This window comes from Notothenia rossii (genome assembly GCF_949606895.1).
Source record: "Notothenia rossii genome assembly, chromosome: 4".
Classification (NCBI taxonomy): Eukaryota; Metazoa; Chordata; class Actinopteri; order Perciformes; family Nototheniidae; genus Notothenia; species Notothenia rossii.
Window position 1 is genome coordinate 20,840,620 of NC_136902.1, and position 24,387 is coordinate 20,865,006.

The following is a 24,387-nucleotide window of genomic DNA, read 5'->3' on the forward strand; positions in this document are numbered from 1 at the left end:
TCAGATGCAGGCCTGTATGTTTTTGTTGAGAGCATGACAGACTATAAATGACTCAATATGGCTCGTCCCCAGATTTAATTTGGCTTATCACCAAAACTTTCCTTAAACTATCTTGCAACCAGAGCCATTGTCTAATCTAAAATAGCAAGACGTGAGAAGAGAGGGAGACAAAAGAGCAGTTAACATACATTTTCTCATAACTTATAGACAAACCATTTACATTTCTGCATGCTGCATGTTACCGAGCAACTCTAAAGAAAACGGGGTAAACAGAAAGAAAGAAATGGGGAGAAGGCCCAAGACATTTAGCTGGGTGACAGGACGGTACAAAAACACACCATCTGGGGGAGCCAATGAATGAGACAGTGGGAGAGGAAGATGGATCGGGACAGATAGAAAGAGAAAAGGAGGGAGAAATGGGAAATAGCCCAGAAAAAAAGAGGGGGAGAAAAAAAAAAAAAGAGGCCCAGGCCGGACATCCTCACATCGCACATTCTTATCTCATTTGGCTCTCTTTCCCATACTCCACGTTCCATGACTGCCTCTATTTTTCTCCCCAGAAACAGCCTGAAGTAGGTTCTACTGCTGCGGTGAATTTAGATGGATAGAAGGGGAGGGGCGGATATTGAGCAATGACGTTGGTGGACAAATAGTATGGGGAGGAACTGCATGAATACCTCAAAAGTGAATAAATACAACCAAAGAAATCCACATACATTTTTGGTCTATTCTTTCAAACCCCTGCTAAATTTCACCCCAACTCCCATATTATAAGCAGACTTAACTGACAGGTTGTGGGGTAAATACTGTTTGTGGGCTTCCATGGTGTGACCCATCAAGTTTAATAAGAGCTGAACAGGCTGTGTTAGGTAACTGTACACATGAATCAGTACTCAGGGTGTGAGTTGAATATAATCCATTCAGTATATTCAGCTGTTAAAAACAATGCCCAGCTGCCAACAATCCTTTTTGGACGGCAGTTCACATGCTTCTTACCCACATGTTCTCCAAAACATGTCCTCATGTAATAGGAGCTGAGCCGTGTGATTAAGTGAAGAGGGATCGTCCAAAACTCACTCAAGTTGCTTTGACCAATTTTGAGAAAACTAACAACTGCCATTCCAATTGGCTGTGTTTCCTGCATTAATAGTTTAAGACTAATCCCTCTCTAAAATGTGAACTGTGAACAGTTGTCATAAGAGAAGCCTGGGTGAGTTTTGGAAACATGGAGCAGTATGGAGCAGTTTGCAATGTGGTGAAAGCCCTGGCCGATGTGAGTAAACCACATAAACCGCTGACTTTATCACTCAGCGGTCACATCAACAGTTCCACAGGGCCTTAAGAGACTAACAGCATAATGCCTTTTGTCAATACAGAGTTTATTCTGAGGTGAAACAGCCCAAAGAGCAACCAAGCATCTCCCTTCACTTCACCACAACAAGGACCTAAACTCACCGACATTCTCTGCATGTTACTGTCTTTTTCTTCAACTCTCACTGCCCTCCACTCTTTATTTTTCATTCCCTCATGATTTGTTTGTGCCCTCTTCCTCTAGTGTGTTTGATCAGTACTCTGCGACAAAAGGTTTGGAATGGCTGGATTCCAGCAGCGAAGGATGCACTGTTCTGTGACTCTCGGTGGGACCACTCTGGCAGTCACTCCACAGTCTGCTCTGTGCCAGATAAATAAAGCCTTTGAAGCTCTAGGTTCTACATACTTTTGAGTCGTGCCCAGATTAAGACACACTTGGGTGTAAAACAAATAAAAGAACGGCAAACAAGCTCCAAGCATTTAGGTACTCACCTTCTTCTCCTGTGTATCTGTAGAAGCTTGGAGCTGCATTTCTCCTCCTGTATGTGTACTGCTGGACGAAGTGTGTGTTTGAGCCTCAGCATGTGCGAGAATGAGAGTGTGTGGTGCACCTTCCTCACTCATTCAACGCCCTGGTTTGTTGGTTGTCAATGCTGAATACAAAGTAACTCACTTAGAAGACTTGTGCCTAGTGGTGCACTGCCAGCTACGATTTCTTTGTTTTCCCTCCAAATATCTGCCTTACTCTGTTATTTCACTGAAACATCACCTAACAAGTTCCTTTCCCTTTAGTTTAGCCTGCTCTCCTCTCCTCTTCGATATGTTCTCTCTCACTGCCTCACGCTTCCCTAAAGTGCATGTCCTTTAGTCTGCTTTCCAGTTTTCTCCTCCCCTTCTCTCTCTCTCTCACTCCCCCCTTCTTCAGGCATGCTCTATCTGTCCAGATGCAGCGAGGATTGTGTGTCCCCCTCTCCTCCTGCTCAACTCTCCCCCAAGTTCACACCATCTATCAAATGTCACCATCAGCCCCTAGTGGCTCCCTAGCAACCCACATATGAACACACACACACACACACACACACACACACACACACACACACACACACACACACACACACACACACACACACACACACACACACACACACACACACACACACACACACACACACACACACACACACACACACACACACACACACACACACACACACACACACACACACACACACACACACACACACACACACACACACACACACACACACACACACACAGTGTATTTCTTCTCTGGTTTCAATGGTTCAAAGGTATATATGACGCCTTGCAGCCAGGCACAGGTGATAAAATGATTGTCAATTAACATGGTGGAGATTATTGTTGGAATAAGAGTTGTTTAGGAAGAGAGTAAGAAACAAGATACAAGGAGCATGGACAACAGGGGGGATTCAACAAGTCTGCATACGCCTTTGCATGATTGGACACCTTCATCAGAAATGTCTGACTTTGCGGCCTGAGAAAGCCCACATCAGTGAATGCATCTTGGCTCAGAGGTGTGTGAGCATGCGTCTATATCAGGAGCAGCTGCTGCAGATAAATAATTCAGCCTTGTCACTGTCTAGAGGCACATTGAGAGAGACAGGCAGGTAGAGGACAAATCACATTAGAGGACCATTAAAACTGTATATGGCTTTAGGAGAGGCTATTCGTCTGCTATGAGACTAATAACCCTCAATGTGAGGCTCATTAGGACTATGCAAACTCAGCACAGATCAGCTAATAAGAGAGAATGATAGAATAACTAGCTGCTAGCTTAATGCAGGGACATCTCTCAATATTATTGCAGCTATAATGCTTGGTCTTCATTGAAATAGTATGCATATCATTACTTATTACAGTGTGTTGGTGCAGACAGGCACCAGGAGGGATACTAGTCCTAGTTCATTCTCCATTCATGCAGTAATGTGAGAAAGAGGATACCAAAGAAGTCATGCTCTGATTGTTTACACATTCTTCTGTCTAAAAGCACCTACAAGCCATAAAATACTGTCAGTGATGTAAACAGAACACTTACTATATCACTCTAGGTCTTCCTGTAAACTAAAGCATAACAACTCAGAGAAACTCAGGGGCCAGGTTTCCGTCTGTAGGAAAACATCAAGAGACATCCCTCATTAGCAGCAACCAATGTTTTTTATTTTAGCATTTTCACAGATCAAAGATATAGTTTAAGGCAAGTCTATATGCCAAGAATAAAACAACTGTGATTGTGAATGATGCTTCAGGCATCACACACTTTTCTACTGTACCATCAGTGTGAGTGTGTCAGTCCATTGTTTGTAATGCAATGCAGTAAACACATATACTGCCGATGCGTATGTGCCGAAATGTAGTAAATCTGTAAGGTCATGCGGTCCTCCAACTCTCTCCTATGGCCCCATCTTCTGGCCGCAGGACTGTAAAACACCACTCAGTGTGCACTATGTCATCATCAGCAACAGCTATTAAGATTCACAGTGTCCCTGTGGGCCTTCAAACGTAGTTAACGTTCTGAGGAGGAGAATGGGGAGTGGAGGGATGTTACAGGAGATATGTATAGAGTCTACCAGAGGCAGCGATACAGGATGAAGAAAGAGCAAGCTGGAGTGATTATAGGGTTTTGCTAGCAGACGCAAGAGGGGAAACTGAGTGCCTGTGTAATTTCTGTATCTCTATTAATCAATGTCTGCTGGGTGCACTGCAGTTTCAGCACCAGTAGGAACGCTTACACCTATGTCATGGCCCGTGGAGAGCTATTAAATGTAGTGTATAGTCAAATGTGTTTAACCGTGTCCGGTACTTTCCCTGTAGTATCATATGGGTCAAAGCAACATGCCAGATACCAAATTAGTAAAAGATATGTCGCACCTTTGCAAACTGCAGCCAAATTTGCCAAGCTGACACATGCAGATAATGACTGTAGCAAAAACCGACCAGAAATAGCACTGCCCCACATACAGTCCATACAAAGTTCACTGATTTTACATATTGCTGACAAGTAATGTGTTGACATTCCCTAATGGAGTCTCGAGACACAGGCAGCATATTATGCTGAGTTGGTGAAATGCTAAGTCTCTCTATGGTCTAATCTAAAGGATAAGATGTTTGTCTGGGCCTGGGGAAACAGGAAGATCCCTCTCCGTTAAAATAAATAATACTACATCAAACAAACGGTGGTGTTTGAAGTGCACAGCAATGAGGATGGCCCGAGAACTGCTCTTTTATTTTGTGCAGAATAAAAAAAATAGTGTTTTGACATGAAATGGTTCGGTTTGAGGATTACCTTGTAGTCAGGCCTGTGTTAAAGACTATGGTAGCATCTCAATATTTTAAAGAGAGTTTAAAGCAAATTACATTTAGAAAAATATATGTTTTACGAGAGGGTCCCTTATTGCACAGGGTTAGTTAAACGACTGCAGTATGTGTGTGTGTCTGTGTGTCTGCTTTAAATCTCACCGTGTTGAAGTTGTGAAAGAGGTTCATGCTGTGCGGATGATGTGCGGTTTCCATGGGGAACTGCAGGAAGTGCTTCATGTCCAGGTGGGGCTGGAGCATGGTGGGGGTCCTCAAGAATGTCGGCACTGCTGCCCCGGCCCGGTTTATGCCTCCTGCACACAGACAAAGACAGGGATAAATAGATTTATATGGAATTTTCTTCCAACTCAAATGCATGTTCATTTGGCAATCAAATGTCTTTTGTGATATATTGAATGCATTTTATTGAATTTGATCACATAATGTTTTCCTGAAAACTGCCACTGAATTCAAAATAGCACAATAAGCCATAATTGCACTGCAAAGCAATTATTTGTCTGCATACAGAGCAAAACCATGTATCATCCCTGTGGAACACAGAATCTCTAAACTGAGAGAAAAAGCAGCATTTGGTCTGTGAAGTACGGTTGAATGATTGCTCCGGACAAATTCAGTTTTCTGACAAGTTGACACGAATGAAGCTCCAAAGTGCAGCAGCACTGCTGTGCCACAAATGCTGTTATACTGAAGGTTTTCTGGGCTTTGTTAAATTCACCTCATAGAAGAATCGTAGTTGCACTAAAACATGCACATTAAATGAAGCGGGAATGCCACAGAGAAGAAAAGAATGCGAAGGAGGCTGTGGGGATTTCTCTCTCATCCACCTGCCTGTGACTCCCCTCTCTTCTTCTCTCATGGGAGACATCTGCAGCTTGATGATAATGACTTCCATCTTAGCATTTGTTGCTTTACGTCATCTCGACTCGTGCACTATAGTTAAAAAAGTTGGTAGTGTCCAATTATGGAATGAATGACTCATGGACTCTGGTTACCCTGCTCATGTCTGACACGTGCTCCCGGCTTTGACTGTATCCAACATGCTGCTTGAGCAGATTTTCACAGAAGCTGAAGAAGACGCACACAGACACACCTGTGCCTCCATGTAAATGTTTAAGTCTCCTATGAAAGCATGCAAGGCTTTTCATAATGATACACAGCTCCTATTCTCGTCCTAACTCCCATCTGCCCTCTTTTCCTTTCCTCCTCGCCTATTTAACCTCTGTCAAGGATGATAGTGATGGGGCCCGCACAGCAAAACTCAGCCTCAGCAAGCTCTTAGATTAAGCCTCTTAATATCCGCAACTGGATTTCTGTGGCTTTCAAATTCCCCCGAGACTTATAGCTTTACCGCTCTCCTTTTTGGGATTGCTCTAAGCTACTCCCTCACTCCGTTACTTGCTGTCCCTCCCTTTGCTTCCTACTGAAACTCGATTCTACCTGCTTCCATGCTGTCACATGGTAATTTGTGCTTTATTTGACACCTCTGCATTTTCATCAAGCTTTATGTCAAATGAATGCTATCAGAGAAAAAATAATATGGCTGCTGTGTGGGGGAATATGGTGTTAGCAAATGCAGTCTTCAAAGTTTGGATTACAGAGAGCAAGGGAGAGAGAGATAGAGGAAGAGAGCTTGACTTTGTCAGACTGAGTGAAAGTGCTGTCTCAGCTGAAGCCCAGCTGCCTTCTGCGGCGCATCTGTGGGCCTCGAGGTGGAGAGTACTGCATCATTACCTTCAGTTCAGCATTTAAGTTTCTATCACTGAACAAACCACAAATAAACACACATGTATGAATGCAGAAACCCATGCCCACACATGCAAGTATTCTTTATATATGAAAAACAAGTGTCTGTTGGCTTTCCAGCTGGTGGACTGTACTCGTCTCACCATCGCAGGCTGACTCACTTACAAACAAATGTAAGTGTAACAATTTAAACTTATTGTGTGTTGTTCCCAATTTGCAAATCTCACTGTGAGTCAGTCTTTAAGCTGAGCGCCTCCTTGATGCTGTTGGTCTTGAAGAGGGAGGGTGGGAGATCCTATAGCTGCTCTCTTCCCCACCTCTACCTCCATGACTGATGAAGGGGGCTCCTCCTCTGGGGCTGCACCACTAACAACATGACTAATACACTGCTTCTTCACTGCATTTATCATGACACTATGTCGCATGTTGATACACGGCCTCCATTGGTGTCTGGATTTTTTATGCAGCAGTGTGTGTGTGTGTGTGTGTGTGTGTGTGTGTGTGTGTGTGTGTGTGTGTGTGTGTGTGTGTGTGTGTGTGTGTGTCTTTGGCTTGGAAGGAGTGATTCTGTTGGATGTAGTTGCACAGTAGTAATGTTTGCAGCTCCCCAGTGAGTCTGCACTTGAACAGGGAGCGTGTAATAGGCAGTAGGTCAGCCAGCCTCTTGCAGGCAGACAGACAGAGATTGGCAGACCGGGGAACAGAATGTGTCTCTGCAACAGCAGCAGCAGAAGGGGTGGGGGGGGAGATATGAGGAAGTGAATGGAGTCGGAGACCCGAGAGAAGAAAGAGGAGCATTCGTCCTTGGAGCAAAGACCCAATCTGTCCCATCAGAGTGTGTTTTAGAGTGTGCATCAATCAGAGTGTGTTTTAGAGTGAGCATAAATCAGAGTGTGGCTGCTTTATTCTCGGAGTGTATAATTACCCCATTAATTTAAACCTCTCTTTGGGGACTTTCCCACAGTGTAAATCAAATAAAATCGCTGAATCAAGCCTGAGTGTGTCTGTGTGACCTGTGCAAGTTATTATGGGTACGTGTGCTAGAGAAGTGTGTGTGATTCATTGCACGTTTGTACCATAGACTGTGGTTTGTATGTGGTCCCACCAGACCCTACTCTGCACAACACCTTGCATTAAAGCCAGAGTTAATAATATGATAACTCTTTCTTAAAAAACTGTTCTGTAGCCACAAAACAAGATAACCACATGACACAATAACACCAGCCAGAGTTCAAACGGCATTGCTACTGTGCAGAGTGGTAACATAGTGCTGAACGGATTCTTTCAACAATTTACAAATAACAATTTGACATGTTGTTAACATTAATTAACAACAAGCACAAATGCTGAACGTCAACTGTTTTTTTCCACTTTTTAATATGAATATTTCTCTCTTTGATACCATTATAAAATGAAAGTCTTAGGTCAAACAAAACAAGCAATTTGAAGACATAACTTTGACCTTAAGGGACACTGCGATAGGCCATCTTCCTATATCTGATTTACTCTTCAACTAATTTCCAACAGATCTTAATTAGTATTCATGTCTCAATGAGACATGTTGAGACATGAGAATTGAGACATGTCTCAATTGCTGTTTCTCCTCCCTTCGTTCTACCTACTGTCTCTTGGAGCCTTATCTGTGCAAACGTCTCTGTGAGACAGAATGATAGACACGCCAGTCTGGAAGAGGACTCAGGCAGTGATTTGGATGTTGTTAAATCCTTTGACATGCCGGGAATCCTACCAGGCTGCTGTAGCCCATAATCAGAGCTCTTAAACAGCCTGTGGGACACTGCCAAAGGGCTTGGTAATCAAAGTGTGTTTAGTGAGAGGCTTTACAGTTATATCTTTGTAAACGCCATTTTGAGTTTGGGCCTTGCAAATAAAAACATCTTTGGTTTAAATTCAGATTTCATGGTTTTGGGTCAGGCATGTAGTTGTAATGATAATAAAAGCTAGAAAAGCAGGGAATTAATGTTAATAAGGTCATTCCCAAGTATAATTAAGTACATAAATGGGAGAGAAGGATTAAAAAAAAGCCTACTGTAACATTGCCCTTTCACATATAGGTATAAATGACCGAACTGGCTACATGCAGGTGGAAGCAAAGGGGAAAGAGTTAAAAATGAATACTTGTGCAGGATAGACGGAGTGTAGCAGGGAGAAGAAGGAGGGATAAAATTAGAGAGGAGGCAGAAGGGAGATCAAAGGCGAGAGCGACTGATTCTCCTATTTGGAATAATTCGCCAGCCTGCGTCGCCCTGATAAATCTGCTATTGGCCACATCCCAGCCTACACTTGGGAAATATACACACATACACAAATCAATGCTCTCCAATCCTATTTCTCCATGAGACACATTTTAATTCCCTAACTTTATATGTGTTTGTTTGTTTGGGTTTGAACTAGTTGAGAAAAATAACCCACAAGCAAAGGGAAAGAGAGGGGGCTAAGAGCATTTACATATGCTTACTGCATTCAATCTGTTGGGTGTTCCCTACCTCATCCAATTATTATGAGTTGATGCAGTATTATGATTATATAACGTTAATTATCTTATAAAGAAAAGTGTTCCCCTCAATGAATGTCTCTCTCTATAAACTGAAGCTGATATTGAAAACATCTTGTGAAAATGGTCCTTGCCTGCAAAGGGAGACAAAAAGCTTTTTCTAGAATCTAGGCTAAGAGAATCTTTTCATGTCTTGAGATTATCTAACAGGCTGTGTAGGTTGTGCCACACTGTGTTCAGCCTTTTCTCCCATGGGCGTTGGGTGCATTCAGGGGAGAACAATGAGAGCAGGGTAGTTGGCACCACACACGCTGGACAGCCACAGATGTGCCAGGGTTGTTGGCAGCAGAGGCAGGGAGAAGGAGGTAGTCACAGTCAGGCTGCCAACTCGCCTTTCTGCTGGGCCGTGAAGCAGGCACCTGTCCTCCACATGGCGGAGGGTAGGGTGACATCAGGACTACAAACTCAGCTTATATTTAGTGCTGCTGATATGATTGATGTTGGAATATTACAGACAGAAATGCTGGTAAAATTCAATACATAACAATGCAGGACCCGACTGGCATAAACTTAATGAACCAAAAAATAAGATGTATTTTTTTTTGGCATCTCAAAGTTTTGTGCCACGCAGCAGCTTTAGTGATTATCAGTGCAACGTTCATAATTTACTTTATCGACCTAGTGTGTGTGGCATATTGAGATTGAGATAACTGCTGGCTCTAAATCCTGAGAAAACCTAGCCTTGGCTTATGTATTCATTATTGAGAGAACTCTGAGTCAGTGAGATGATTTAAATAGACCAGGGGCTGCACTAGAAGCTTCCTCAACATATCTCCCACCTCCATTATCAAACCGGAAAAACGACAAGTAGATTAGACTCGTAATATAGTTCCTCAGACCCAGTCTGACAATTCATAGCACGGTGGCTGTCTGCACATTTCCAAAGGAAATGCAGAGATACAAGGCAAGGCGAAGCAGTAAGATTTGTCTGTTATGTCCCTGCTGGTCTGATATTTCATATGGGTTGTAGTGTGTGACGAATGGCTTTCCATCTGTCTGTCTGTCTCCATTTCTCTTACCATCTCTCCCTCTCTCTCTCATTTCTCTCTCTCATTCGTTTCTCGCTTCCCTCATGATCAGCTCAGTGTGTATTCTGAGCCGATCACAGCTGTGCCCAGCCCTACAGGAATAGCCAATTCATTTCAGCAGTGGCGGCAGCGGGCGGACACCGGGTACAAGAGGGAGACAGAGAATGAAAATCTGGCCCAGTTCCATTTAATATTCTTCAAGCGCAATCAACAGGATCACAGACCTGACCAAAAACCCTGCACAAATGTACCATGGAAAAAGCACCCCCTGCCAGGAATTATCAACTCACAGATTCTGATTTATAGGTTGTGATGTGCTTATTCAGAGAAAGCACTGAATGCAACAAAGCTTACATTGTACGGGGAGTTGCACGGTGCAGCTTTCCACCTTCATATGCAGCATGCAACACTCAACTCTCAAAACCTGAGATGTAACTTAAACTGCCCACAAGAGTGTGCTGCTGAGCCCTTCTGTAAACTTCAAAGCATCCACCTCCACTTCTCTTTTTACAGCTTGAAAATGATTATGAAATATAAAAACCACATGTTCCTATCCAACGTTATTTCCCCCATCTTTTCTAATCATGATATTCTAATTCCTAGCTTCCTATGAAGGTTAATACATGCACACAAGGTAGGTGTATGTAGATAAAGATCTGTTTGATTTGCTGCCTGAACACTGCTGGTGTTTTGCTTCGCCTTAATGGGAAGATTATGCAGGCGAAAGCTAGAGAGGCTGAAACTTGTTTCCTTGCCTAAAATCCAGGTTGGCTTCTCTGTTCGCATTCATCTTGCATGTAAGGTATGTGTGCGTGTGTGTGTGTATCTCTATTTGTCAGGTAAAGCTTAGTTTCTGAGAAATGAAATAGTGGTCACAAACTCCAGCACAGTGCTAGTTATAAGTCAGAACATGTCTTGGTCCCTAATCCAAAAGTATGTACTGCTATAAGGTTTGTGAACAATGCAGAAACCCTATACTGTTCAGCACTGTGCTGGTTTGTGAAATATGATGCATTTAAGATGCTTAAATGAATACTGACTTTGTTTCTGTTTTGTTTTTTATTGTATCAGCGTCAGTAACTGCACATGTTTGTGTCTGTACATATTTCTACATCAGAGGTAGAGTGCTAAACGTTCCCCTCTAACTGTACGTCTTTCAGACTATGTCCAACCTACCAATTTGGAGAAGAGCAATTTTACTAATAGCATTGTACTGTAAGTTACAAGTAAAGTACACACTGCAAAGTGTGTGGTATTATGATCTGTTGTTTAGATTTTAAAGCAACAAAAGGGTAAAAGAAAAAGTACAACTAACAATGAGTAAATCAAAACAAGTTCATTTCAAGAGCAGCTTCTCTTCCAAAAACGTCCACATATAATGAACCACACCAGACCCAGGACAGATCCTCACAGAAATATACACTGATGTACCCGCTACACACAGGTAAGGCAGGGTAAACCTTCAGTCTCTCCCAAAGGGGAGTATCGTGCGTAATGACAGAGTGGATGGGTTGGTAATGACACCCTGGTGAGATAATATGACAGAGGTAGGCCCCAAAAAGCCCCCCAAAAGATCCTACCTTGATCTCTGTTAAGTAGCTGAATTAAGGCTGGGAGGATTTAATTGCCAGTCTGTCTCTTTGGTAGACACAGGGGGGCTGGCTGGGGATTCCAAGAGAGACGGAGAGAGATAGGAGCTAAGGAAAGAGGTATGATGCAGAAATAATGGGATGGAATGAGGGTGAAGACAGCCTGCCTCTGATACCCCTCCCTACTTTGCCTGTCATACGTCAAATGAACAAAACAAAGTGTCCAGAGCACATACCAGGGTGAATGCACGTGTTTGAGCCACGGAAGCAGATGCACACCCCTTTAATCCTTTAGATAAATCTCTGTTTGGCTCCTCGTCCAGCAGCAACTGAACTTTTGAAAGCTGTTGTCTTTTGTTACTTATGCTTATGGGATGAGGGATTGTGTGATGGTACAACACACAAACACAGAGACATGCACATACATGCACACTTATCTAGTGGGCTGATCCCTCTTGAGTAGGTTTTGACCTTCCTGATCTGTAGATAATTTGCAGCAATCAGCTTTGCAAAGCCAATCCTTTTTTTCCCTTTCTTTTTTACACTGGATCTGTATTATCTATCCATTCAAGGGCAGTAAAGGTGGGCCAGTAAAATGATAAAACTCTATTCTCTCCACATGACTAATATCCTCTTTGACTCAGGTTCCTCCTTAAATCAATGGGCTCTGATAATGATGATACTTTGGGAGAGGAGCCGCATGTTGGGCTTCTTGTTACAACATGCAGCAACCCATTCAGGACAGGATTAAAGACTTAATGAAATATGTCTGAATTGGCCTCAGTCTTATTACATTCCAATGTGATATTTATCTCTGTAGCACCAAGCGTGGTGAAGCCGCACCATGTAATTAAGTTTGAACTATAGCGCAGGCACAAAATGATTTTGCAGTGCAAGGCTCAGCTATAGCTTGCAGCCTGTGTATGTGCGCGTGTGAGGGTGTGTGTGTGGTAACAGAGAGTGTTTGTGCTGTTTTGAGGTCAGTAATGACAGACAAATAGCTGTCAAGGATAATGGGAGGGGACAGCCAGGGATGATGGGAACACAGAGAGAACAGTGCAGCGCAGCTCAAAACAGTACCACTGTGGAGACAGGGCACACTGCGCTGCAACAGTTTTCACACAGAGTGGGTCAAAGTGAGAGCACAGCCCAAACACACAAACACAGACCCCTGTGAGGTTACCCTTGTCATGGCACTGGCTTATTATTTCACTTAATTCAACCCTTATCACTAACTTATATGGTAACATAGTTAACACTGTTCTATGTAACCTTAATTATTTTCCAAAACTGGTCCCGTAAAAGTAATAGTCAGACAAAAATCTTACAATAACTGCCTGTAGGCTTGAAAGGTATCTCTGGAAATGTTGTAGCTTTCTTTTTGCAGACGACTGCAGCTGTAGGAGGCAGGAAAGTGGATTTTGCTGCGGTGCAGACGGTATAGGAAGTTTCTATAGACACTTGCTTTTATTTTCAATTGAGTTTCCCTTTAAATCTCATTAAAACTATGGTGCACTCAGGTACACACAGACACATTCAACAAACAGAAAAGCCTGTTTAGGAACGTGAGGCTATCAACCAGCAGCTACTGTAAAAAGAGAAACAGTCTCACCTCCATCTCCCCTTTCCTCTCTTACATTCCCTCCTGTCTGCTCTCTTTCTTTCTCAGGTTTCTATCTTTTTATGTATTTTCCTTTTGTAATGAATGCTCCCCTCTTGGCCGAGGGCCAGTCAGGTGTGTAAGATGATCACATAGTAGTCCAGTGGAGATGTGTCTGAATGTCTCTGTAGGCGATGTCTGCATCAGTGATGGATGGATTGTTGGAATGAGATGGAACCAAAGCATTGCTTTGTTGTATCTATTGAAAGACAGTGATCTACTGCAGTGGAGGGAGATTAGACTTATGGCCCTGGTAGGAGGAGGGAAAATGCTGTCTGTATATCAGTGCACAGCAAGAGGGAGCAAAAAGAGAAATTAATGGCGGGACAAACTCAGACGAGGTGCCATTTTTTGCCTGAGAAGGCAGCACACCCTTTCTGTCCTCCTTGCAGCCTCTTCAAATTCACTCCTACTTATTCCTCGCTACCCAGCCCCCACCCAAACCCACATTTTTTCTCTACCATCTCCTGCCATTCTTCCCTTGATTGAGGCGGTGGTCACACACCCAGGTGGAACAATGGCTAGCAACTTTATTCCCATGCACCTCCCAGAAACCTGTGCCCTCAGGTATGGAATTCAATGACTCAGCCACAAACGGGTGGATCAACCCAAATACACTTCAGGGGATGGCAACAAAGGCACCAGATTATCTCTAAGATTAGACCCCCCGCTCTAAGGAAGGAGAAAAGGAGGATGCATGACAGATTTGTGCAAGGGGCATGTGGGGGGTTTGAAAACACATACCTGTGCTCTTTTAAGAACAGCAGCATTAACATTGCCCTGCCCAGTGTTTGCCAGCCCATTTCATTGACTTGCATCCCCCAAGGAGGGTAGAGGGCAATATGCTATCAGGCTAATAGAGTGGGGGAGGAGACTTTATGTGGTTGACGGCCACTGCTTTCACGTCAGCCCTGCAGTGTATTGTCTATGAATATGGAGTAGCTCAACAAACGAGCATGTCCTCTAACACGTCGCTCTCTGTTCATCGCTTGGCAATCCAACCACAGCCCAATCTCTTTAAGTGCTGGAGGGTCTCTGTAATGTCACTTGTCATTGGTGTGACCACAATGACACTTTTGTTTAAATCAGCATCCATCACCTCCTCCTGCAAAGAATTGCTGGCAGCTGGAGAGGTGTGCTCGCTTAGAGAATCAGGCCATGCTACTGAGAATCTTTAAAGGTTAAAACGGAAATATGAAACACCTGGTTGAAACTGTGTGCTAACAGGCAACCTATTTGAGACTTTGTAAGTGAGACTCACGCAAAGAAATCTTCCCATAGTTGCTTATTCCCCTGGGATAGCTCATTACATTGAATAGGGAAACCTCCTTGAACCAGACCTGAGCTCATTTGTCAAAGCAGAGAGCGGTGTTTTCCTTCTGTCGTCTCATAGAAGCGAAGTCAAGAACAAGCTTTATGCTTTTTCATGCCTCCTCCCACACCCTCAAGTTCAGCTCAGGCATATTCAGCATATTTCTATGCAGATGCATTATTCATTGAGCTCTGGTTGGTCTTGGCTGTAATACATTTGGGGTCCGTAGACACGTGGACATAAAACTGCACACGCTTACACACACAAACTTGCATCCTCTAGTGTTGATGCATGTTGAATAAAAAGGAAGTGAGCATCTATGAATCACATCCCCATGGAGAGATCTTAAACAAAGCGTACCGTGGATGAAAGGAGATCTGGGCTTTTTGAAATGCTATCCAAAGCAGCATGGTAATGAGAGTAATGAGGATATCAGACCAACGTGGTGCAATATGCTTGGTAAATGTGACAGCTGAATTACATCAGGTTCACCCCTGTGAAGCAAAACACCGCTAAAGCAAATATTCTGTCCCACGGCCGATCCTTTCCTCATCTCACGTTAATATTTATCGACACCACAGAAGTGTTCACTCTCTAAAAATAACCAACAACAAGGGTAACAGGGGCACCTGGCCGATGAATAACACCGGTCCACAGCTGGAGAGTCATGGGATCACAGAGCTTCAAAGGGAGATAAAGGATAACGCTGCAGACTAGTCGTGAGGATTACTCAGCCAGTGAACTCAGCTGTAGTCCCCCAACTCACCGGAGTGCTATTTTAAACAAGATGTTGAATTTAAAGTCCATACCATATCTATTAATTGACGATAAGACTTCAGTCAGCAATGGGTTAAGCTCTGTCAAATGGTCACCAAATGTGTCTCTTGCCTTGTCAAAAGCTCCATCATCAACAGAGTATAGACTATATCTTGTATTTTTTGTCAATACAACATCCAATATAAAAAATTACAACTGGCCATTCTAATTGACTTTGGAGATGCCCTTAGGTATATTTTGTAATTGCTGGATTAAACCAGGCCGGATGTTTCCCTCTGTATATAGATATGAGAGTGATATAAATCTTCTCATCTATCATAGAATGCATTTATTTAGAAAATGTCCAAATAGTCTTTTAACAACTGGCTTGGGACCCTGACTAAGTGTTTTCAGACACACATTTAATGTACTATGTAAGTGTGTCTCTGTGGGGGAATAAATAACAGTTCCCAGTGCTAGTAAAACCTTTGCATGAGGGTTTGAACGTATGCAAGACCTGGAGATGACCTCTGTGCTCCAATCTGTGAATTTAGAGAATACAAATTAGCTGTGTGTGTGTGTGTGTGTGTGTGTGTGTGTGTGTGTGTGTGTGTGTGTGTGTGTGTGTGTGTGTGTGTGTGTGTGTGTGTGTGTGTGTGTGTGTGTGTAGGTGGGGGCTTATTGGACACCAGGAACACAGGGGAAAAGACTGATAATGGTAGATAGGACAGAGTGCTGACTTGAGATAATCTCTTGTTGTTTGTCAAAAAGAGTCAGTCTGCACCCTCACGCAACCTGCCTGTCCCCCCCTACCCCCCTCCTCCGCTTCCTCCCTATCATCCAACCTCTACACCACCAATGCCATGATTTGGTGGCCTGGTGAGTCTGAAAGTCGGAGGGTAGAGAGAGGACAGGTAGAAAAAAGGGAAAACGGACCAGGAGTGTTTCCAGAGAGAACAGCAGTGAGCGAGAGGAAGATTTCAAAGTTGTGGCTTAGGTGCTGCTTGCCTTTGGAGCCCAGGCCACATTGTTATTATGATTTATTTTTTAATGAGCAGTGCTGGCCTCCCCTCTGCCATACAAAGGCCTGATTGAATCTGGCATACCATTAGCATGTTAAAGAGGCCCAGCTTCATCTGTGAGCTGCTGACTGACAGTGGTTATCATCTCTGTAATTGCTCGGTATACTGGAGCCGGAGCCAGCAAGAGAGAGGGAGGAAGAGGCTCAAGCTGGAAGGGGGGGGGGGAGTTGAAGAAAGATAGGGAGGGAGGGATTATGATTTAAAAAAGGGGGGTGCAGGAACCCAGCTACATCACTGTATATCTCAATTTGGTACGGTTGGGACCCCATGCAGAGAGCTGGGAATAGTCTGTTTGAATATGTTTTCTTGGAGCTACACTTACAGCCCAAAACATTTATCAAAGCAGAAACAGTGGTGTTGTTTCATAACAGAAACTTTGCATGCCTGGAAGCTTTTATACAAGGACTTACTGTGGCAAATATTTGATGTTTTTTAATATTCCAGCCTAAGCAAATGAAACATGTATGTACTGCTGTACTGGAAGGACGTGATTCTGTACCTGTCGCCTTCATGTGACAGTGTGTTCACTCTACTTGTCAGCTCTGCACCACATCTCACCCCCAGTCAGTGCTCCCAGCCTCCCACCCCTTTATACACAATGTTTTTCTCTCTCCCTTTTTTTTCATACTCACTGTAGTCTCTCCAACTCTTTCACATCTACTTCCTCATCCTCTGCATCACTGAGCAACTCCTCCTCCTCCTCTCAAATCCATCGCCCTTGCTCTCCTCTTCCTCTGTTCCTTTTCTGCCTCTCTCCCTCTTTCTTTGTGTCCCTCTCTCTCTCTGCAGTAAATGGTAATTGAACAAACAGGGTGGTGGAAAAGAGCTGCAGAAAAGATGGTTATCTTAACTCCACATGCCATGCATCCAAAATTAGCCCCCTCCCACCTTCTCTATCTCACTCTGTTCTCCTCTGCTCTGCTCTGACAGTATGACATGTATGCAGTCCCACAGCATCGTCAGCTTTGTGTATTAATGTTGGAGGACAGCCCAAGTGAGAGAGTGTGCATGTGTGTCAGTGTCTATGTGTGTGAAACTGGGATTTGCCGTGCCAGCACATTTCCAGTCCTAAAGATACCAGGTGACAATGAAAGATGTCAAGCACATAGAAGAACATAACCTAAATCTGCACAAGAGAAGCAGGTGCTGCATGAACTGTCCAGATACAGCAGCACATGTGTAATGCCATTTAAATAAATAAAGATACAAATATGTGAGATTAATGGAGCTTCCATGTGAGAAAAGGACAATGTTGTCACTAAATCTCTTTCAAATACACTGGATAGATTCACTAATGACATAATTAATTTGCTAGGTTAATGCTTTCAGGTCTTACTGTCACCCAAAGCAGCTTAATCCATCAACCCTGCTATCAGGATTTATTTTCATCACAGTGTGGTTAAAGTAAACAAAAACAGCTTTACTGTCCTGACCATTGCCATATTATGAGATGTGTTCAGCTATAACTCAGGAGACATCGCTATTAAAAATATTTTATGGCTGACTCTTTATCTTTTATGTACAGTATGTATGTGTGCATGTTTGTGAATTCGTAAGTTTGACCTTATACGCTTTTCATCATGGCAGAGATAATATAAAATGTCCACTATGTACTTAGTCATTTATTCCCTATGTGCTGTTTTTTGGACTGCATGCCCATTTCTCATATGGGTTTCAATATGTTAAGTGCACCAAACAATGAAGGTACCACCTACTCATTACATTTAAACACTAATTCAATTAACTTTGGCTGCAAAGACTGCAGGAATAATAAGTCACTATCAATATTTGACCTCCATTGAGAATAATGACCTTGCTCTTAACAATGACATGTTGCACATCAGGGGTGAAAGCCGCGTAGCAACACATTATTTAATGGGCGAACTGTGGTTTCACATCACCACTTGTTTAAACCAGATCCAAATTAATTAATGCAAACATATTTTTGCATGGCCTCCACCTCACCATCATAAACCTTTCCTTTCTGTTTTCCACAAGTCCCTTTTTGCAGCCATTATGTTAAGATTTCTGTTGGTACTCACTAAAGTCGCCATTTAAACACACATTCATGCACACATGCGCACACACTATCACCCTCCTCTCTACCCCTCAGGCACCCCCTCCTCCACTAACACACCATGAAATCTCTAACACTCACAACACATTTACATGACATTAACGCTGAAGTGCTATAAAATTGGTGCTTGAATAGCAACTGCAGAGATCTTTTGTTAGTGTGTGTGTGTGTTGTGTGATAGCAAATCACAACAGGAGATTCAGCACCCATTTACAGTGTGCTGATTGTCAAAACAACTATTTCCCAATGGCCTGTAAAATGGAAAGTGTACATGTGTGTGTGTCTGTGTGTGTGTGTGTGTGTGTGTGTGTGTGTGTGTGTGTGTGTGTGTGTGTGTGTGTGTGTGTGTGTGTGTGTGTGTGTGTGTGTGTGTGTGTGTGTGTGTGTGTGTGTGTGTGTGTGTGTGTGTGTGTGAGTGTGTGTGTGTGTGAGTGTATGTGTTTGTGTGTGTGAACATTACTACGTCGGAGTTGAAACTATAGTGAAGTCCTCTCGTCGGATTGTAATGATCTCCTGTGGTCTCCCGTGTGTTGCTCTGGGATTAGCATGGTAATAATGGAGCATGTTCATGTTGACACACACTGTTAGTCAGATTGATGTGTTTGTTTGAGCGGTGCAGAGCTACACAGTTTTACACACCAACAGACTGCATTAGCCACTTCTACTAATCTGGGACTTAATGGCTGTCCCCAACGTTGTTCATATACCCAATGTTTTATTCAAATGCTTGCCGGGTCCGTTTGTAAAGTGTTGAGATCTATCACTGTTACTTTCCCTTACACACACGCTCTGTCCAAATCAATGTAGCGGCGTCTGAAGAGGTAGTTTATCACCAGCAATTATTCTCCAAGTAATACCCTCTCTCGTCTTCGTTCGGACCGAGCAAATGGGAAAAGTCAGAGTTTCAGATTCAATGAATATTGATGCAGCCCCTAAGGCCAATGATGACATATGTCCACGTGTGTGTGTGTGTGTGCGCGCGCGTGCGTGCGCGACAAAGAATGTCAGCTGGTGGTTGGTATCTGCAACGCTATAAACAGTGACAGGAAACAAGTCTTAATTTCCATTTCACTCCCTGATTTTTGTCCAGGCAGTAGCTCAAATTCCAAAAATGTGTATAATGCTTGAATATAATGTGCAAAGGTTGCAATGTCAGTTGTTTCAAGGATTCTATATTTGCCCACATGCGCATACAGTCATGGCATCATAGTTAAAGATTTGCTCGTGTACATCTTTGAGGTCTTATTCTGGGTATGCGTGGCACGGCTTGACAATTAAAATAACTATAAGCTCTGTTGCAGTTTGCATCTGCAGCTTGCGTGCTTGTAAATGCCATGTGCATCTGTTCAGGCCACTGACACTGTGGACAGAGTGTGCTAGCTGCTGCTTCACTGCTGCTAAAAGGACAGACAGATGTGACGCTCCAGTGATGACGACAACAAACCATTATGTAGCCTTTCCTGTTACTGCCCTTCGTGCTGCAAGCATCCCACGCCCACCCCCTTTATTCTCATCTCGCTCCATCCTGCTATCAGAGTCTCAGACTGCGGCAGCACAGGGCACTGGGACGGAAAATACAGTAATTGTTTCTGACGAAAATAAAGGGGCGCAGTGAGTGGGTGATGCTAAAAGAAAGAAGGGGAGAGGGAAGAGTAAATAAAGGAAAGAGAGGGAGATGGAGATTTAGAGCAGACCATTTCTAAGGTCACTGTGCTGCTGTACAGGCTCAGGGGAAACTTGTAGCAAATAACAGCCCCACTGAGAACTCATGATTTTGATGTGAATGAAAAGGAAAGTTGGGAAAAAGAGAGTGAAGATGGAGAGATGGAGAGAGAGAGAGAGAGAGAGCGAGCGAGCTGGGCTGTACCATAAAGAGTTTCACCTTGTTCTGCACCATGCACACACAGCATCCCAGCTGTCATCCAGCTTAGCTCTCTTTCTCCATCAGGGCCGGTGGGGACATGCATCATTCATGAGCAGGGACTTATTTGGCTGCGTCATCTCCTCACATAACTGTCAATAACTTTTTCTGGCTCTGGCTTCACCTTTACTCAGGCAGCAGGGTGCATTGGATGCACACTAAATGTTCTATGACATAAAGCTATTTTTTCCCTAGACAGAGAAAACTGCAGGATGCTGCTTTAACACTAGGCAGTTGGTAACGATTTATTTTTCAACAGGACTAGCTCAAAATTAAGCTATACTTTATAAGAGGTTGTTTGATATCGCAGTATCTTAAAAGGATTAAATAGAAGCAACTAAGTAGTCAAAAAGACAATGTATCTAAACACTCAATTTGCCATGCAACCACGAAGAGAGTGTAATTTGAAAGGGTAATTATCTAAGACTTTCCATGTCCTGCCCCCAGCACACTTTTCGCCCAGGCTGTCCTCTTCCCTGTGTCGCAGCCTGCTGTGTCGCTGCCTGCTGTGAAGGTCACCCTCCCTGCAGCTATGGATTACACAGGCGCGCACAGTCAGGCAGAATACGATATTGCCCTTGAGGGGAGGTCTGAGGCCCGGCTGGCAGCGACAAGCCCTGTGGAACTTCTGGACACATCTACTCTAGTCAAGTGCTGAAAGGTAGAAGGGTAGAAAGAGGACAAATAAGGCAACAGGACATGAAGATGTAAAAACGATCTCTCTATTGCGGTGTAGACAAAAAGGACATCAGTGTGTTCCAACAAGGTGTCAGAGACTTCGTCAGAGACTTCTGCTGAATGCTCACTACCAAAGTGTATGAAAAGAAAGAAACCCTCAGATATCAGAGGAGCATTGATGGGCCATCAACAGCGCGAGATGAGTCACAACACTCCCAGCAGGCACAAGAGGGAATCTAATCCCTTAGTCTTCATCAGGTGATATCAAAGGGCCTTCAAAAGAGCATTCTTCACTCTGTTTTCTAGCCTGAATTCAAAGGGAGGGATGGCACCTTTTATCCTGCAAAATGGTGCAGTGAGGGTCAGTTTTCCTTTGAGTGGGACAGGAGCCATTTGACAACAGCTCTCTCTGGAGTCATGCCACTGTTTAGAGGTCAGAAGAGACAAAGCGATATAGGCACGCACATACACACTCTTGGCAGATCCTGGCTATGCTGGCTCTACTCTTCCCACTGTGACCTTAATTTGTTTTGTCTTGAGTATGAGTACCCACCGGGCAGCTGATGCACCTTGAGGGAACAAACTGACAGGATGTGTAAGCATTATGAACATGTGGGTCTGAGCATATGTGGGAGAAAGACAGAGATAGAAAGAGGAGGGTAAAGACTGAGAAAATAAAGAAAAAGTGCATGTATTGCTGTGCATGTGGTGTAAGTGTGATTCACAGGAGAGCATGCGGCTGTGTTCACATGCTTAAGCAGAGGAGACAGGAAGAGGAGAAGCCGAGGCTGGAAGAAGTGGACGCAGGGCCACCAATAAAAGCTAAGGAGCACAAGCTGTCCCACTGCCGGCTAATCCTCTAATGAAGATTTGTGGCGGAGGCTGGCTGGTGATTATTGGCCCAGCACAAAGACAAAAACCATCTTCAGTGCTACTGTAAAAACAATCTCACATTTACGCAAGCCATCACAGGCACAAATGAGAAAATGTAGGATGGAGGCAGAAACCCTACTTTTACAATGTATAAGGGCTGGCTACTGCTGTACTTCTACATGCTGTTACATGCCCGAGGTTTCTTTAATAAGCAAACCCACTACAAGCCAGAACATTAACCGACATTATTCAGATGTGAAAAATGCAATGTGAAGTGGCTTATGTTTATGCTGTTATTCCTGTCTCATTGGGCCAATTGCAGCGATTCCAGCTATGCTAATTTTATGGAAATGCTTGTTTCCTTTCCTTCCTCTCTGCCTCTGATTTGTTACAATTCATCAGTGCTCTTTTGAACCACATCAGCAGCCACTGTCTGTGTTTCAGTGTTAGCTGAGAGCTATGTTAAAGCAGGAGTTCACCCATCCGTGTTTCACATTATACCGACTACTACTGCATCAGAAGACACTAACAGGAGGGGAAATGTACTCTACTAAATGAACATAAGAACTGACATTAAAGAAAAACCAAATTCCTCAAGTACAAAAATGTGAAGAATTCTAGCAACAAGATACAAACAAACGTATAGTAACAGACTGTGAACAGTTGACCTCAGATACTGCATTACCCCTTTGTCCCTTACAGCCTTCTAATCCACACCTCTGGCAACTCACCCTCCTGATCCTCCCTCCCTCCCTCCCTCCTCCCCACGCTGCCCCTAGGCAGGTGCAGGGAGCTGTGGTGCAGGTCCTGGCAGAGCCCCTTCTCCTCCTTCCCTAAAAACTGTTCCTCTCTCTCTCTCTCTCTGTGGGGTAGGGCAGCTTGTTCAGAAAAGGACTTGTGTGGAGACAGGTGTGCATACCTGACGCCTGCACCAAGCCCAGCGCCACGTAAATCCCATACCTGCTATCGAGGCTTCACTGACTCAGTTATATCTGTCAATGGGCAAGATACAACATAGGGCAGGTCTGAGCTCAAACTACTTCAGTTTTATCACCACGCTTTTCTGCATCACATCAGCCACCATAAAAAACCACACTGGAACAGATTTAGTTGACAGGTGGGAAGCGTTAGGGTGGAGATTTAGGCTATTTTGAGCTGTTCATGTAACATTAAGGCTTACAAGCTAGCGCAAGGATTCTAAGAAGCTGAAGCTAGTACGGTCTTTCAGCCTGTGTGTCTGCATGTGGTAGGAAGGTGAGGGATGTTAGGAATGCTGATGTCACAGAGGAGATGTCCTTGTGGTAATAAATAAAAAAGTTCATGCAGGGCTGTAGGGTGAAATTCCCAATAGTGTCTCAGATATACTTCTCACATTTCCTCTTTGAATGAGTCAGATGATACAGACAGACTGCAGCTCAATGCATTAATGTTGGAAGGAAGCATCTATTCCTCCCCTTAGGCCAGCTTTAGCCGAAAGATCGTCACCCTACCCCGTATCCAGTCTCTCGCTGTTTGCTCATTTCCTCTCTGCCTTTATCCCTTCAATGCTCCCTTAAGTCTCTCTCCTCCTACACAACTTGCTCAATCCCGCTCTACCATTCTTTGGTTGCTCCATCAACTTTCTCCTCCTTCTTCCCTTTGGCTTCCTCCTCTCTATCCATGCACCTGTGAATTGACCTTGCCGCATCTCAAGGAGAATTGATTTCCCTTTTGGTCTTTGTGTGAAACCCTATCTCAACAGCACTCGGAGGAGTTTCCTCTTCCCCCCAGAGCCTGATGGAGCTAATTCTCTTTCATGAGGACACTTTTAACTCCATTTTATCCGTCTGCCGTTCTCCCCCTCTCTACCCTCCACCCCCTCTTCTACTCCTCTTCTCTTCTGAGCAAACAGAAATAGAGCAAGCATGATTAATGCAACATCTATCGATGCCAAACGTAAGCTTTGCTCAACCTTTTTATGCCTTGCCGCTGGAAATTGTTATTCATGCACCCTCCAACGCTGTTACTGAATTATCGCATTGGTTGATCAATAAAGCAGTTTGACTTTTGACTTTTAATGAGCAGAAAAAGAAATGACAAGGGCTGTATTTAAGATGGACTGAACATGCTGCTGTTTTCTACCTTTGCAGCAGCATGATTTCTCCTTATAGAAAAGCAATATGAAATGCACCTGGAAATAATACAGTGTACCATACAAACAAAAAGGGTCAAGTAAGAGTGCATTTAAGGCTCGTTGATGTGTGTGTTTTCATATCCCTACAGTGCACCCCTCACTTGTACAACATGTGCAATTCTAAACCTGATTAAGTCCATAAACATTGTTGGTCTCTGGACTATATTTGAGTCACAGTAAAAAAAAAAGTCAACTCTGCCATATGTACAAAACATATAGACATATAGAGGATCGAAAGGCCGTTTCCCTCACATTGAG

General features: G+C 43.6%; 1 protein-coding gene across 5 annotated transcripts in view; it reads right to left on the reverse strand.

Moving 5' to 3' along the window:
• znf385a (zinc finger protein 385A) overlaps nucleotides 1-24,387 on the reverse strand; it is a 64,856-nt gene that overhangs the window by 21,586 nt on the left and 18,883 nt on the right. For 4 of the 5 annotated variants that reach the window (XM_079676351.1, XM_079676347.1, XM_079676349.1 and 1 more), the window contains exon 2: nucleotides 4,807-4,958. In XM_079676351.1, the coding sequence (XP_079532477.1) occupies nucleotides 4,807-4,905 (99 nt within the window). In that variant the 5' untranslated portion in view covers nucleotides 4,906-4,958. Of the gene's footprint in view, nucleotides 1-1,803; nucleotides 2,271-4,806; nucleotides 4,959-24,387 lie in introns of those variants that run through there. The other variant, XM_079676350.1, reaches the window with a different exon arrangement.